This window comes from Asparagus officinalis, chromosome 9, assembly GCF_001876935.1.
Source record: "Asparagus officinalis chromosome 9, Aspof.V1, whole genome shotgun sequence".
NCBI classification, from domain to species: Eukaryota; Viridiplantae; Streptophyta; class Magnoliopsida; order Asparagales; family Asparagaceae; genus Asparagus; species Asparagus officinalis.
This window is the reverse complement of record NC_033802.1, coordinates 12,505,869-12,524,199: the sequence shown is the minus strand read 5'-3', so window position 1 is coordinate 12,524,199 and position 18,331 is coordinate 12,505,869. Positions and strand designations below refer to the sequence as shown.

General features: G+C 31.9%; 1 protein-coding gene across 1 annotated transcript; it reads right to left on the bottom strand.

Moving 5' to 3' along the window:
• Positions 430-5,944, bottom strand: LOC109824578. The gene is made up of 6 exons (XM_020391209.1): positions 5,411-5,944; positions 3,420-3,710; positions 2,645-2,779; positions 1,367-1,423; positions 844-978; positions 430-725 (listed from the first exon to the last, which is right to left on the bottom strand). The coding sequence occupies exons 2-6, from the start codon at positions 3,705-3,707 to the stop codon at positions 660-662; spliced, it is 681 nt and encodes a 226-aa protein (XP_020246798.1). The 5' UTR covers positions 3,708-3,710; positions 5,411-5,944; the 3' UTR covers positions 430-659.

The following is an 18,331-nucleotide window of genomic DNA, read 5'->3' as shown; positions in this document are numbered from 1 at the left end:
TTGGTTTTGGCCAAGGAATGGACTCCTTGCGAGTAAAGAAGTCAAGAAAATCCTACTTGAGGGATCTATCTGCAAAAAGAAAATGGAGGGATAGTAAGATCAAAACAGCGATAATTTAGCATGCAGCTCTTATACGTGGACTCCAAATTATGTATCTCGGCGTATAAAGATGCTTTACGGTTTAGTGTTCACAGAACCCATACACAAAATCATCATGCTGTACTCTTGTACATATTATCCTTCACCCACCTTTTAATAAATGATATCTCAACTGAAACTTTGAGAATTAGAAGCCAATGAGTTTAAATTAAATATATGATCAGCTAAACAAGATAAAGAAATACACGAAAAAACGCTTTAAAATGAAAAACTCTTTAACTGAATCCCTCCTTTGACAACATTAAAAAAAAGTATTACAAGGTCATAACATGCAAAAACATGAAATTTGATTGCCTGTAGTCTCTTACAAACAAATGGCTTCAATAATTTTTTTTTAAACAAGAACAGTAATAGAAACAGGATAATATGCAAATTTACAGTTGGGGCACGAGATTATTCTCAAACGGGAAACCCTTAAATAGAATCTTGGCCAATAATTTGAGAACATCAGAACAATTTACATCTCTAAAGACACCTCTCAAACAATATTTTTGTTTGCATCATTTGTAAATCCACTCCTTTGCTCGTCCTCCAGATTCATCCATGTCTATAAAAATGCTTACTGCCTGGGGAAAAAAAACTCCCAATAATGATGAATGGTTATGCGCATCGATTTCATAACGGTTGCCTAAATGAATTTGAAAAATGTCTTGTATAAATATTTTTTTGTTGACGGAAGAGTACCTTCCCTATTCGAGGTCGTTCTTTCAATTTTTCAAGGCTATTTCGAATGTGTGAGACTGCTCCCCAGCATTTCAATGTGTTTGCTACATCATCAAGCCTCAATAGATACTCCTCTTCAGTCAAGGGAAATGATCGCTAAAAAGTGGGGAAAAGAAATAGAGTAAATGAATAAGAGCATATAGCGATCTTCAATGACAAATTATCTTAGCAGATTATCGAAATTAAGGGTTCACACTATTCATCAAGGCAACATTTTTCTCACTATGCATCAAGTAAATCAATTATCTTTATATTAAGAAGATGCAAATTTCAAAATCACTTGATGATAGGTGAAAAGTCCAATATGTTAGCCTTTTGTTTTCATTTGTATGCCATAATGATCGGTATGCAATACACCCATTAATTATCATGCTGATATCACCAGTATTATATCTACTATTGTTGCTATTTTTAATCATAATATACACCAACATCCAGATAAAAACACATCAATATAACTTTTTAAGTATGCTTATACGCTTACCTGCTCCACATACTTCCACATGACATTCATTGCCAGCAGGTTTTTTCCCATGAATTCCTGCATAAAAACATGTACATCATAATAATAAAAATCCTCTAACTAAAGATAGAAGAATAATCCTTCCTTAAAATGGTTTCCAAGGAAATCAAAGTATACAGATCAACAAATGTTGCATTGCCAGAAGTGGCAATATATAAGAATGTTGAAAGCATTTAAAGAGGCTCACAATCTATCAATAACCTACAAGGAAATATCAATCTAATGAGCAGATCACATTGGCAGAACATCATCTGACAACTATCAATTCTCAATATACAAGTTATACAGATAATCATCAAATCACAAAATTATTTCATTGATCAATGTCATATTATCTTTAATTTATTGAAAGAGGAACTGAAAAATTGACAAATCTCAGAATCATTTGATGTTGTCATGGATACCTACCATTACACGAACACTCAGAAGTTGTGATGAGAGTCAAGGGTTATAATTTTATACTCTCACGTGCCCATGTAAGTTGATGGTCCTTTTATGGGTCGAAACTTGAACTCTGGTAGCTATATCTTTGTTTTTAAAAGCGACATTAAATATATGACCGATAGGATCTGAACCTGGGTTCCTGTGAAATGTCCAATGTTTTAAATATAGGCCGATTTTATCGATTAATCCCCGATATATAGGTTTTGGGCTATGGCCGATACGATTTTTGAAAAAATATATCGCATATAGTTTTGGGCCGATTTTTCCCAATATATCGGTGTAAATCCGATAAAGCGACCGATTTTTCGTGGGCTAAAATCACCCGATTTTCTACAATTTACATTCTAAGTGAACTGGTTCACGTTTGGAGACAAAAAAACCCTCTTTTTTCCATATTTGACCCGCATACACTAAACAAAAACAATACTATCCTATTCTATTTCACTTCCACTAAATAAAAACAATTAGCAAGTGATCCTAAACATGTGTTATTTACATATTAGTATATTTATGTTTCATTAAATGTGCTTAGATTACTTTTTAAGACAGTATATTTTGTATCCTCACCATCCGATGTAACACTCCGATTTTTACTACTTATCCCCGATATATCCCGATAACTAAGATCCGATATGAATTTTGGCTATCCGATATATTTTCGATAACCGATATTTAAAACATTGGAAATGTCAATGTCCCTGTCACTACACCAGAACTTTGAAGTTACGGTGAGGATTCAGGGTTATAATTTATACTCTAGAAGGTGTTAGAATATACGCAAAAATGAGAAATCACCTTTTTAATAAGTTGGACATCATAGGATCTACCATATTTCTTCCTGATGAGAGTTGCAAGATCTACTCCGCTGAAAGCTGAGTCATCCTGTCCAATGAGCCTTTCCAATTCCTCTCGGGACATCCCTCCTTTGATCTATGAGGATCGATCAGGAAAAATGTTAAAGGGATAATTGTGGAGAGACCCTTGTACTAGTGGCCAATTGCGAATGGACACCTTGTAGCTCTTTATGGCAGATAGACTCCCTAAATGAAACTTTTTTATCCTCAGGAGGTTTATTTGCCAAAAAACTTTCTCTGAGGGCAAAAGAATTATTAAAAAACTCATTCAGGAGGTCTATCTGCAACAATAAGACTACAGGGGGTCTATCAGCAATTAAAATGATGTCCACCTTGTTCTTCAAAGCAATGAAAAGCTCACTATAGGCTAGACAATATGCACACCAAGTAAATTGGAGAGATAATATAGTATTTCAAACTTCTGCCTCATCGTAAAATAGAAAGAGCCACAAATAGAGGTGACATGCTCATTATGGTACAAGTAAACAAGGATAAATTGCAGACAGTCCCCCTCATCTATACCTTCAACAATAGTTTTCACCCATCAACTTATTTATTGTCACTTATCGGTAGTTATCAGCAATTTATCCTCTCAAAATGTCAATCCAGGGGTGATAACTGCTAATAAGAGAATTGAGAGATGATAAATGCTACTGAAGATATATATTAGTGAGTTATCCACAATTTCCCCAATAAAGAATCAATACATGAAATACCTCTTCATTTTTGCTCTCAGAAGATTCTTTTTTTTCACTTGCATCATCATCATTGCTTGGTTCTGCATCGTTACTAACAGCTCTTGCAACAAACTGCCTAGCATATGAGACTTTCGCCTGGACACTAATAAATTGATGACGTTGAGTAGATAATGCTCCTCCAGAAGAATAGCCTACACTTGAATGTCCCAAATATTGTACCTTATTCAATTTTCTCATGAAAGAATTCTCAGAAGAATTCTCATGAATTTGAACTACTGGAGGATGACTTGAGAGGACACTCGTCATATCCTGAAAATTCAATAAGGGTGTAGAAAGAAGTGATAACATCAAACCATATTTCAAATATTCTTTCTTTCACTATTACCTTTGAGTAGCAAAATTAAGCTCATTATCCTAGATAGCCCCTAATGTTTCTTTAGAAAAGATCGCTTACAACCTCTCATAAAAAAATCTAATATAAAGGAAAAACATGGATACGAGGTGGCAATTCATTTAGCAAAATGAGCTAGTAAAATTTAGAAATGGTGAGGCCAGCACCTTCCAATGTGTGAGCTTCATAACATGACTAGCAAGGTGGGTCTTACCATATGACCACCTCATAAGTCATAACCATCAAACCCTTTTCTGCCATAGACACCAATCATGCCTTTTGAATATTTCTAAAGAAAATTGTACTAACAGGATGTTTTAACAATTTAAGGTTCATTCTAAATATTTAGCATCATAATACAATGACAACCACCACCAATATTTGATCTCAAAGTTTCAAGTCAGAAAATAAATATCCTAGAACAGCTGCAAAATGAATAACCATAGCTTCTTATTATAGTACTTGCCAGTTGTAGAATAATAATGAAAATTTTCATCGTAAATTTTACAAACCACCATGAAATATTAGGGGTTTTCCATGAAACTATCCTTAACTTTTCTCAGAGAAAATTATCGCAAAATTTGTAACCAGCAGAAAGCCCGTTAACGGCATTAACATCGGAGTTAGAAGTCCGAAATAATCGTATTTATAACTTTCCATCTCAAAGTTTATCTTGTCGCAAAAGACTAGTACTTCTTGTCTCCTAATTTTTCTCTTGGCGCAGTTACTCAAGTGGGGAAACCTAATGCAAAAGACTAAATAACGGCAAAAATATGCATGTGGTAACTTTCACAATCTGCACAGCTGTTGATTGGAGACAATACCTAAGATTAAATTTCGTAAGGAGGTGTTAGTCAATTGGGACATTTTCATGCAAAATAGGATAATTGTTAAAGTGGAATAATATTTCGCTAGTGGGATATTTTAGTGGGATAACTAGGAACAATTTTGTGAAGCGGGATATTTTGATAAAATAACGTGGGATAAATTTTTATAATCATGAAGTATATATTTATGCATTTTGAAGATATAAATACTATTTATGTATTTTAAACTTACTACTATTAATTGATAATTGCTTACAAGAATGTTCGTTACTATTAAATAACTTTTGGTTAGACTATAAGATATTGACAATTATTATTATGATGATGGTCTAATGATGGTGATAACCATAATAGGAAATAAGTAAAGAAAAAAATAAAAAATAAAAAAATAAATACGAGTTCTAGTTTTTTACCACATAGTTCCAAGCTAAAACTTGGAATAATTTGAGAGACTAGAACTCTCATTTTTGTATAGAAAAATAAAAAAAGTGGGATAATTTTGTACAATTATCCCAATTCTAGTTTTGTTAAAGTTCTGCTTGACTAACACTGTAAAATTTTATTCTAGTTTTAGTTCTATGTGACTAACACCTTAAAATTTTGTTCTAGATTTAGTTCTATGTGACTAACACCTTAAAATTTTATCCCACTGATTATCACAGTTCTAATTTTAAGTTCTAGGTGACTAACCCCCCCTAAGCATAAAAGAACAGCAGGTATAAAAACAATATTCACCCATAAACAAACCGCAATATTTATTGCAAAACTACCAGTAAAAGAAAAGAACATACCGTTAAGATGGCATAAAAGGATGTAATAAAGGTTCAATCTTTACACTTCGCTGCTTCAAATATTTTGGGGCTTTTGCTTTGTTAGGAATTTTATCAAACACCTTGCGTACAAGATTTTTCTTCTCTTCACAGAGTTATTTGTTAACAAGATCCCACAAAATACAAACGGGTGGATGTGAGGAGACGTGAAGCGAAGAATGAAAACATCAAAGCAAACAATCGAGTGGCGGGAATAAATTCTTCTTGTAAAGAAAAACCCATGATTTTGGTTAATTGTGGTGGTCGTTTTTCAATGGGAGAAGTATTTCACACCCCCTGCATCTCAATTGTACTTCTTTTCGTACCCCTTATCTTTCAAATCAATATTAGTGCTTGTCCTCCTCGTAAGTTTTGTTAATCCCCTGTATCCTCCTTTCCGTGGTCACTAAATTTCTTTTGGACTTCGTTTTTTTTTTTTTCCTTCTTCCAAATACTAGTCCCTAAATCTATTGAATTTAAAATCATCCCAGTAAAACACATATATTAATAAGTCTCTAATCACTTAATTAGTCTCAAGTTAGTTTCATAATCTCTTAACCCCACCAGTAGTTTAACAAAATACTATTTATTTTAGCTGTTATTTTCTTCACCTCTGTTAGTCATTTGCTGACAATAATCCTCATCTTCCCTGTGACCACTACTTCTGTCCTAACCCACCTAAAACCCCACCGAGAAATAGTAAAGAGAAAAGAGAAGTTTTTTAATATTATAATTAAGGGTAAATTACCCTAAACCCCTAAATACTTTAGGATTTCACACCGAACTCCTAAGAACTTTCAAACTCACAGCAAAACCCAAAAACTTTTGCGCCTCACAGAAAAACTTGAATAAGTCCCGTGTGAATCTGGGCCATGTGCAAAATCCTCAAATACAAGGCCTTTTCATATTTGAGAACCCCCAAAACATTGCCAACTCCTCAATGAAAGTAGCAACCCGAATTTATCCCGAAAATACCTCTCATAGTTGCCTCCTTTAATTGGTAACCGCACCCAAAATGCAATCCCCCCATCCCCTAAAAAAATTATCCTTAATATTTAATTAAAAAACCCATTTCTTCTTATATCTTCTCCTCCTCCTCAAACTACGATTAGGCCTACTGCTACTGCCGAACAATGACCGTGAACCTTGGGGTTGTGGTGTGCACAAAGCACAAAATAGAGAAAAGATAGATAACTAGATATGAATATACAACCCATCCACCTACATAGGCTGTTTGGTAGGCTGCAACTGGAGTGGTTGCAACTCCAGTTGCATGCAACTAGGTCCAATTTGACTAGTTGCATTTGTTTGTTTTGCTGCAACTCACAGTTGCAGTTGCAACCACAGTTGCAAAACAACCCTTAGTTGTAACATATGACTTACGTCAAAAATGGCCGCAAGTTATAGTTGCAACTTAGTTGCAACTGACCTAAATTTATTAAAATCAAAATCATTACTTAATATTTTAAAAATGAATTCATTAAAGGTTTAAAATAATCTTTTAAATAATTCTTATTATAATAATTTCTTCAAAAACGTTTTTAAAAAAAACAACATTAATCTTTTAAAATAATTATTATTATAATAATTTCTTCAAAATAATATGTTAGTTTTAAAAGTAATATATTATCTTTAAAATAATATATTATTTTTAAAATAATATTTTAAAAATAATATATTTTTAAATAATATATTTTTGATAATATATTTTTCTAAAATAAATATATTTTTCTAAAATAATATATTTTTTGAAAAAATAAAATTCAGGAATACTATTATCTTTTCTAAAATAATATATTTTTTAATTATTTTTTATTATATATATTAAATAATATATTTACTTTTTTAAACAATAATATATTATTTAAAATAATCTATATTTTTAAAAATAATAAATTTTTTAAAATAAATAATATATAATTTTCTAAAAAAAATAATTTTTAAAATAATATATTTTTCTACAAAATATATTTTAAAATAATATATATTTTTAATAATATATATTAAAAATAATATTTTTTTTTGAATATATTTTTTTTGAATAATATATTTTTTAATAATTATATTTAAAATAAATAATTTTATTGAATAATATATTAAAATAATATAATTTCTAAAAAAATCAATATATTTTTTGAACATATATTTTAAAAATATATTTTTTGAATAATGTATTTTAAAACAATATAAATTTCTAAAATAATATATATTTAAATAATATTATTATTTTTTAAATATTATATAACTTTTAAAAATATATATTTATTAAAAAATATATTAGTTTTAAAATATATTATTTTTAAAAATTATTTTTTAATAAATATATTATTTTTTATAACATTATTATTTTTAAAAATATATTACTTTTTAAAAAATATTATTTTTTAAATGTTTATATGAGTTCAGTATTTAAGTATAAGCATAATCAAACAGCTGCAACTAATATAGTTATAACATTTAAATTTTTAAACCAACATTACATAGCTGTAGTTGGCAATGTAAGAAGAGTTGCAACGTCCAGTTGCATGCAAGTGACACTTGGCATTGGCAACTCTAGTTGCAAACACAAACGGCCAGCCAGGGCAGATGGAGAGCGGAGTGGACGGATGGTGTCACGTTTTGTAGGGAAGTTGATTGGGGCATTAAGTGCGGCGACCACTGTCGTGGAGAAGCTGAGCGAGGGCGTCCAGTTAAGGGAGTAGGGAACGCTTTGGTGATGTGACGGAGGTGGCTTGTTAGGCTTTGGACTAGAGAAGTAATATATATATATATAATATTATATATATATTATAATATTATATATATTAATATATATATATATATATATATATATATATAATATATATACTTAGAGAAGAGAGAGAGAGAGAGAGAGAGAGAGAGAGAGAGAGTAGTGTGCGATCGCGAGTGTGGTGGAGGGCAAGGTTGCTACTGCAACCAATGGTGGCAATATTAATTAGCGGCGTTGTCGTAGAGCAACTCAGTGATGATAATGGCAATGCCGACATGGAGAGAGGTTTAGTAGGGCATTGGGAAGGAGCTGGGATGCGGTGCTGACGGAGGGCGGGTCGATGTTGTTGATATTACCGAGGCTGTGTGATATTTAGTTTGAGTTATTATACATTTATAGCGGTCTTTAAGAAATGTTTCATCCAAAAATAACAGAGCTCTACATCCAGCAATGAATCCTTCAATATATGCATTATAACTTATGAACAAACACCTAAACCTCCCGTCATAATCATCAATAGCAATACGGTTCCTGGATTAGAGGCTAGAACCATGGCTTTATACATGTAAAGATATAACAAGTAATCATTAATATTACCCTCTAAATTCTAACCTTAACAATTAAGTTGTAACCTTAACAACTAAAACGTATATTTAACAACTAAGACGTATACTTAATGACTAAGTTATAAAGTATACCATATACTTAATAACTAATGTGAAAATATAACAATTTATCTATAACATTAACAATGAACATATACACTTAACATCTAAGCTATAAACTTAACAATTGCAACGTAACCTTAATAACAAATATGTATACTTAACAATTAAGGAGTAAACTTAACAACTAACTCATGAGGTTAATAACCAACCCATAACCTTAATATATAACTCCTAACTATCTACTAAAGTAAACACCAACTCATAAGGTTAACAATTAACTCATAGCCTTAACAACCAACTCATAACATTAACAACTAATAGTTCAGCTTAACACAGACATGACAGATAAGGTATAAGTACTAATCTTAGTGAATCTTAGGTCTCATCATCGTCACCGAGCATGTCCTATTGTGCTTTGCCACACTTTGTTGTATATAATCTTGACAGCGTACTATAAGAGTAAGTCGTTCTTGATATCAATTAGCCGAAGATCTGGCCTAACCTTCAGAATAGATTGTATTTAATTTGTAATGAATTTGTGTGATCCCCTTGATTTACCAGCATTAACTCCATGTTGACCGCAAGTGTGAGTAGCGTGGAATTTCTTTATAGACATAATTGAGCAATTTTGGAGTGGGGAAGCAAACAATATCCAAGAAAATTTATGTATGTCCTTGTATTGGTAGTGTACTCTTATACGTTTTTGTTCATTATGATAAAAATCATATTCAAATCTTTTTGCAATTGAATAGTATTAAAATGCTAATCTAACTTCAGCCCCTCTCCACGTATGGATGTGTGCCACTCAGCTGAGATGTTGGTTTGGTTGTTAACTATGTCTTCTATCATCATGATAGAATAGCCAGTAAGATTGTCATTAGGAATACACTCATCCTTACATGATTGGCTGAGCGTAGCATCTGTGCATTGGGAATTTTCTATCAGGATTGTCCTAAAAAAATGAGAAAATACTTGAATATGTAACAATTAACTATAAAATTAGCAACTAAATACTAAGTTAAACAACCAACTCATAAGCTTTACAACCAACTTATAAGCTTAACAATTAATTGCTTGTAGCAATCATCTACAAAGGTTAACAACTAACTCATTAGGTTAATAACTAACTCATAACTATCTACTAAGGTTAACAACCAACTCATAAGGTTAATAACCAACTCATAACTTTAACAACCAATCCATAACCTTAACAACTAATAGTTTAGATTAACAACAAACTCACATCAATCTACTAAGGTTAACAACCAACACACAAGGTTAACAACTAACTAAGAAGGTTAACAACCAACACACAACGTTAACAACTAACTAAGAAGGTTAACAACCAACTCATAACCTTAATAACTAGTTGCTTCTAGCAATCATCTATAAAGGTTAACAGCCAACACATAAGGTTAACAGCCAAGTCATAACTATCTCCTAAGGTTAACAACTAACTCATAATCTTAACAACCAACTCATAACTTTAACAATCAACTCATAAGGAAAAATATAGTGTTTAAAATGCTTACACGCTTTTGAAGAAGTTTGGGTGTTCTGAGAAGTTGAGGAATCCACAGCTGAGATAACATATAAGTTTATTTTGTAAATCCATTATGATGACAATACTCGAATATCAAGCTTAAGTCATCATCACTTTCAATTGTAAAACTAAACTTCTTTTTCCTTCCGGATATGAATTTCAGTAAAAGAGATTTTGCAATGGGAGTTTAAGCTTTTGGCTCACTTGATACTTTAAGTTAATGATTTTTATAGAGTCGTTGATAACTATGAAAACACTCTCGGCCTCTTTATTATTTTTTGTATTTGTAACCATGCAAAGGAAGGATCTTTCCATTATTATGAAGAGAAGTTGTTGAATAAGAAAAGAGGATTTATGGAAGATTGTTAGAACTTGGAGGGAACTAGAGTTTTTTCCTCCTCCAAAACCCCTTTCTAATCATCATCAATGCCTACACTAAGATTTCTTCGATGACCGGATCTCCCCTCTACACCCTCCGTTAACTAGAGAAAGTATTTTGGTCGTCACTGAAATTACCCTAGAGGGGGGCGAATAGGGTAATCAAACAATAAATGTGTAATATGAAATTCAATGCAATACCAAACACAAATAATAAATATGGCAATAAATAAGAGAGAGAGAGAGTAAAAAAATAGTTAGCCAAATTGCACGTCGATGTGTTCACGAGATTCGGTCCTCACGACTTACGTCCCACCGATGGTAATCCACTAAACACACCCGGTTTGGAAGCCAACTTCTTCACCACAATCTCCCCCGAGATCTCACAACCACACAATTTGATCTCCTAGAGATCAAGCTCTCCACACAGTAGAATAAGATGGAAAAATCTCTCTTACAACACCATATGGCAAGGATTAAGAGATTGCAAATGAAGCTTGGGGTTGTGGTGATAATTAAAATTTTATTATAATTTTATACCCTCATTATCTATTTTTAATGAATAAATACGTCACTAATAATTGTTTTATCTTTAATTGTATGTTAATGAAGAATAAATCCTAAAATCTCTTCTCTCAACAAAAGCCCATGAATTAATGAAGAATACAAGCAAAAGGCCAAAGTTCAAGCTCAAAAGCCCAAAGTCCAAGCCCAAAAGCCCAAAGGAAGAAAAAGAATTCGGCTAGAAATAGAGAAGCATGTGCATCAATACCAGCATCGATGGCGGCATCGATGCTAACGAGTCCGTTACAATCCTATGGCTGAAATTCAAGGGTTTTGGATAAGAATTAAATCCAAGGGTTCACAATCATGGATGTTTATTATAAATAAGGCTAGAGAGTGGGGGGTTAAGAGTGTGAAAACTTTTGTAACTCTATTTAGAGAGGATGGTTACTCTTAATTGAGAAGACCTTCTAATTTTGTAACTTATGTTACAATCAATAAAAGAATTTTTTTCACCACTTTAAATTTTTTTTCTTTGTTTGATGATGATCATGGAGATGAAGATCAATTTAAAGGTTTGCTTTTATTTTAATTTTCTCTTTTATTTTTTATTTCTTTTTAGTAATTTATTTCTTATTGCTTATTAGTTTATATTTACATTCATGTCTTTTAGAGTAGATTTATTTTATTGTCTTTTTCATTTCATTTGCAATTTAGTTAGATTTATTTCTTGTTCATAATGTAAAGTTCCTTGTTATTATTTCTGTTCTTTGTAATTAGTTCCTATTCTTTTTATTTCATTCATTGTTTTTATTTCTTAAGACGTGGAACTAATTCTTGTAGGAATCTTAGAATTGCATGAAATTAGCTTTATTTCCTTTATATTGTATGAATTATTATATTATACTTAAAATGATCATGTATAGGATAATTAACTAAAGAACTAATTGGTAGAAGAAGGATTTGATAATCTATGCTTATCTTAAATGGTTTGATAGATTATGCTTATGAATTCTAGAACTACTATCTTGTTGTTGTTCTTGTCATGAATATTAATTTTGCTTAGATGATAATTTGATAGCTTATACTTTCCTTAAATGGTTTGATAGTCTATGCTTAATAAATCTAAAATAAAATATGATAAAAAAGAGAATAGTTCATATTCTATAATTGAGATTAGCTAGTGGATTTAATTCTAGATTTCTCATATCTTTAATTGAATCCTCCATTTTTTTTCTTTCTTGGTTTTTTCTTAGTTCTTGCTTTTCTCTTATTTGTTTCTTGATTTTTATTTCCTTTATTTTTCTTTCCTTGTGATTTTATTTATTCTTTTATCACATCCATTCTTCATTTCTATCATCTAAAATATCATTTATTGACTTTTGTACATATTCACAACACTCCTCATATCTCTCCACAATCACAATTTTCATCACTCCTAATTGTCACACACAAAACATAAAAACTAAATCTAATTTTCTCCTACAAACACCTTCCTCGAGGGATCTATAACTTTTTATATTATAACTTGATTGGTTGTGCACTTGTAACTTTTGGTACATATTTATGCCCTGTCAAGGGTATTGAATGTGTAAATCCAAAATTGAAAAGAATGAGAGTTCAAGCTCAAAACACACAATAAACACAAACTCAAAGAATTTTTCTTGTTTGCTTGGTTACTGAACAAATGGGGGCTAGAAGATATATATAGGCACTTAAAACAATAGCCTAAAACCCAAGAAAATCACCAAAACCAACAAAATCCCAAAAATCTCGGAGTCTAAAATTTTGAATGTTACAGTACTTTCGGTCGCCGATATACCATGGTCGGTATACCGATTAGATGACTGTTGGTAGAATAGAAAATCTCGAGCTCGTTCGGTCGACCGACAATGTTTTATTGGTCGACTGAACCTACACCAATGGTCGACTGAATATTGTATGTCGATCGACTAATGACTGATTTGTCTACAGGGTCTGTAAACAGCCAATCTGGCCGGTCGACCGACGGGTAAGACCCGGTCGACCGGAAACGGATACTTCCAGACACAGGTTTTAAGATGGAAAATTTGATTTTGTAAATTCAAAATAAAATAACAAATAAACTCTAAAAATAGTAAAATTTTGAGGAATGATTATAAACATGAAAACAAACATGTTTGAGAAAAAAATTTTGAAATCTCATTTACTGTTTGTAAAAACTTACTATTTTGTAAAATGGTTAAAAACACAAGTGTGTGTGAATGATCCCCAAGTGCTTCAAAAGTTATCTATGTTAATTCTTGCCTACATTATGATCTAGAGAGAAAGTAAAAAATACAAATATCACTTACTATAGCGCACAAAGCTTAAATGATGATATTTGCCAAATATTATTTGATGAAGTTCCTCTATATATATTGCTCTTGAAAGCTTCTCTTCATCAACTAGCATCCACCTTCATGGATATCATCACTATAGCTCATATTCCATCCAACCTCCAATTGTGGCACTATATTGCTTGACAAAATATAATCTGTACAATATCACTCAACAAGTAATTAGCACCAATAATGGTGTTTGAAAATCATCATCAAAATAAGAGACCTAACAATCTCTCCCTTTTTGATGATGACAAATTACTATTATACAAGAGCATGAATAAAATAAGTACTTATAAATAGTTGCTCTCCCTATCTATAAGGCACTCCCCCTATCCATATGCACAAAATATTGGAGATTTTTCTCCCCTTTGTCAACATCAAAATAGGGTAATAATAAAAAACGATATACATGTTGTAAAACCCACAAGATACTTCTCTAAGTGTTGGCTCTCTAAGTGTTGGCCTACATGTGTCATATTCCTCAAGTGTTAGGCTTTACTACCTCTCCTTAGGCTTTACTACCAACCCACTCCTCTAGGAATTGACCCCGGTCTCTCCCAACCACTCCTCTAAGTATTCTTGTGTGTTAAAACATGTTGTGACAATGAGTGCGAATAATAAAATATTTAGATATGAAAATGTTAATCAAAAAGTCAAAAACAAGCAAAAGGCGTCAAACAAATAATCAAAGAATACACATGCCTAATTCATTTCTTATACGACAAAAATCTTCTTCACTAAGGGGTTTGGTAAAGTGCCTAATTCATTTCTTATACGACAAAAATCTTCTTCACTAAGGGGTTTGGTAAAGATGTCCGCTAATTATGATTTTGTGTCAATGTAAACAAAAAAAATCTTCTTCACTAAGGGGTTTGGTAAAGATGTCCGCTAATTATGATTTTGTGTCAATGTAAACAAAAAGACATCTTACCTTTCTACATGGCCACGTAAAAAATAATGTCGTACATTTATATGTTTGGTTCTAGAATGCAAAACGGAATTTTTTGAAATATTTATGGCACTAGTATTATCACAATAAATCTTTGTATCATGAAAATGTAAATCAAAATCAACTAAATTTTGTTTCATCCATAATAATTATGCACAATATAAGCCGATGGCAATGGATTCCGCTTCTGTAGTGGATAAGGCAACACAATTTTATTTTTTCGATGACTAAGAAACAAGTGAATTGCCTAAGAATTGACATGTGTCACTCGTACTCTTGCGGTCTACTTTGCATCCGGCAAAGTCGACATCACAATAACCACAAAGAATAAAAGTAGTATTTTTTGGATAAAATAAACCAAGCTCAATAGTGCCATTTATATATTTAATAATTTTTTTAACCGCATTAGATGAGATTTTCTAGGAGATGCTTGAAAGCGTGCACATGCACAAACACTAAACATAATATCCAGTCTACTAGCGGTAAGATAAAGTAAACTACCTATCATACCTCGATAGAGTTTTTGGTCTACCTTCTCACCACTTGCATCCAAGTCCAACTTGATGGAGGTGCTCATCGGAGTTGGTGTGTGCTTGGAATTTGATATGCCGGATTTTTTGACCAACTCTCTAGCGTATTTGATTTGTGACACTAAAATCCCACCATTGGTTTGTTTGACTTGGAGACTGGAAAGAATGTAAACTCTCCTATCATGCTCATCTCAAATTACTCTTGCATAACCTTTAAAAAAATTTTGTACAATGATTCATTAGTAGCACCAAAGATAATATCATCAACATAAATTTGAACCAAAATGAAATTATTTTTTCTTTTTCTAACAAATAGAGTGTTATCCATTTTTCCTTTTGAAAAACCATTATCAATGAAAACTTGAGAGGAGAGCATACCAAGCTCCAGGAGCTTGTTTTAACCCATTCAAAGCTTTTTGTACCCGGTAAATATGATTAGAAAATAGTGTATCAATAAAACCGGGGGGTTGCTCGACATACACTTCTTCTTTAATAAACTCATTCAAAAAAATACTTTTAACATCCATTTGAAATAATTTAAAATTTTTAAAGCTAGCAAAGGCTAAAAACATTCCAATTGACTCCAATCTTGCAACCGGTGTAAAAATTTTGTCATAATCTATACCCTCCTCGATTGTATCCTTGGATAACTAAACGAGCTTTATTTCTAGTCACTATGCCAAATTCATCAAGTTTATTTTTAAAAATCTATTTTGTTCCAATAACATGAAAATCTTTAGGTCTAGGAACAAGTTTCCAAATATTATTTATTTAAAAATTATTTAATTCATCATGCATAGCTAAAATCCAAATTTCATTATTCAAAGCATCATCAACACATTTAGGTTCAATTTGGGATAAGAAAGCAACATTACCACACTCGCTCATAGCTTTTGAGCAAGTCAAAACTCCTTTTGATGGGCTTCCGATAATTTGCTCCTTAGGATGATCCGGTGCAAACTTTCATGCTTTGGAAGTTCTTCTTGATTAGGTTCAAGTCCTCCTTCTCCATCCTTTAGTGCAACCATTGAGGGATTGTCATTTATTTACAAAAGTTTCAATCCTCCATCAATATCATCATCATCATCCCTAGGCACAACATCTTGTAAACCATCATTAATTTCATCATCAAAGGTAACGTTTATAGATTCTTTAATAACGAGTGTTCGTTTGTTGAAAACTCTATAAGCCTTACTCCTTGATGCATACCAAAAATATCCCTATATCTATCTTTGAATTAAATTTGTCATGGTGATCTTTTGTGTTCAAAATAAAATATTTGCAACCAAAAATCCGAAAATAGCTAATATTTAGAGTTTTGCCAAAATAAAGTTCATAAGGTGTTTTCTTGAAAATAGGTCTAATTAAAACATGATTTAAAACATAGCAAGCCGTGTTGACGGTTTCAGCCCAAAAATATTTTGGCAAATCAAAAGCATAGTCCTAGTACGTATCATCTCTTGTATGGTACGATTTTTTCGTTCAACAACATCATTTTGTTGTGATGTTCTTGGAGTAAAAAACGTATGTGTAATACCATGATGGTCACAAAAATCACTAAAAATTTTATTTTGAAATTCACCACCATGATCTCTTCGAATTTTTACAACTTTCAAATCTTTTTTATTTTCAACTCTTTTTACAAAAAGAAATTTTTTCAAAACATTCATCTTTATTTGTAAGAAAAATAACCCAAGTGAAATGTGAAAAATCATCAACTATAACAAAAAACATAATGCTTACCTCCTAGTGAGGCAACACGCATAGGACCAAAAATATCAAGATGAAGTAGTTGTAAGGGTTTAGTAGTGGATACCTCATTTATGGATTTAAAAGAGTTTTTGACTTGTTTACCTTTGGCACACTCCTCGCATTGAGAATATTGAACAAAGGTTAGGCTTGGTAGTCCTCTTACCAAGTTCTTTTTTAATAGCTTGGAAATTAATCTCATGTGGGCATGTCTAAGTCTTTTGTGCCAAATCCAAGGATCCCCATCTACCGCGACAAGGCATTTCACATCTTGATCTATAAGCTCATTCATCTCAAAAATATACACATTAGATTTTCTAAGGGCAACAAAAATGGTTTTGTCATTTAGACTAACAATGTATTTATCCGGTTTAAAAGTAATATCATAGCCTTTGTCACTAAGTTGACTACTGCTAAGAAGATTGTGATTAAGCACTTTTACTAAATAAACATCTTTAATAATGGGAGAAGGCTTCTTACCATTAACACTAATACCTACAATTTTACCTCTCTCACCGCCGCCAAAGGAGACATTTCCTCCTTCCATCCTTGATAGGGTTGCAAATAAATCCTTATTGCCCGTCATGTGATGAGAGCAATCACTATCAAGGTACCACATCTCTCTATATTTTGTGCGAGACATTCCCTACATGTAAACAAGTGGTAGAAGCTTTAGGTACCCAAATCTTGGGTCCTTGGATGTTAGTACTCTTGGTACCCTTAGGTACCCACATCAACCCATAATAATAAATATTATCTCTAATCCTACAATGTGTGGAAGTATGGCCATATTTGTTACAATATATGCAAATGAAATCTTTCTTGTAGGTGGGGCATGAGATCTATGATACCATGTTCTTCTAATATGATGATGATTATGACTAGTAAAAGCATGATTATTTCTTAACATTTTATTTTCATTTTTTAATTTTTTAATTTTAGATCTTAATTGTTTATTTTAAAAATCAAGATCCTCAACTATCTTATCTTTTAAGGTAATGGCATCATTTAGTGAGGATTGTAGTTGCTCAAATTTTGAGTCACATGAATTATACAACTTCTTGAAAGAAGAATGTTCTTTTCTTAATTTGTTAAATTCTAGTTCACATTGTATAAAAAATGATTCATCATCAGTATCGGATTGTACCTCATCTTCATGAGCCATGAAGCATATGTTTGGATCATGAAGAGAAATATTGGTGGCTTCTTCGTCACTATCCGATTCACTTGGTTCAGATTCCTCCCATTCCACATACATCGCCTTCTTCTTCTTGTACTTCATGTATTTTTCTTTTATCTTGGGATAATTCTTTGCTATATGTCCCGGTTCATTGCACTCAAAGCATTTACCTACACGAGAGGAGAATTTGTTAGAATAATTTTTAAAACTTTTATTCATTTTTATTAATCTTGATATTCTCCTAGAGAGGTGAGACACTTCTCTAGAGATATCAAAATCACTATCCGAGGAGGAGGAGTTATTATCAA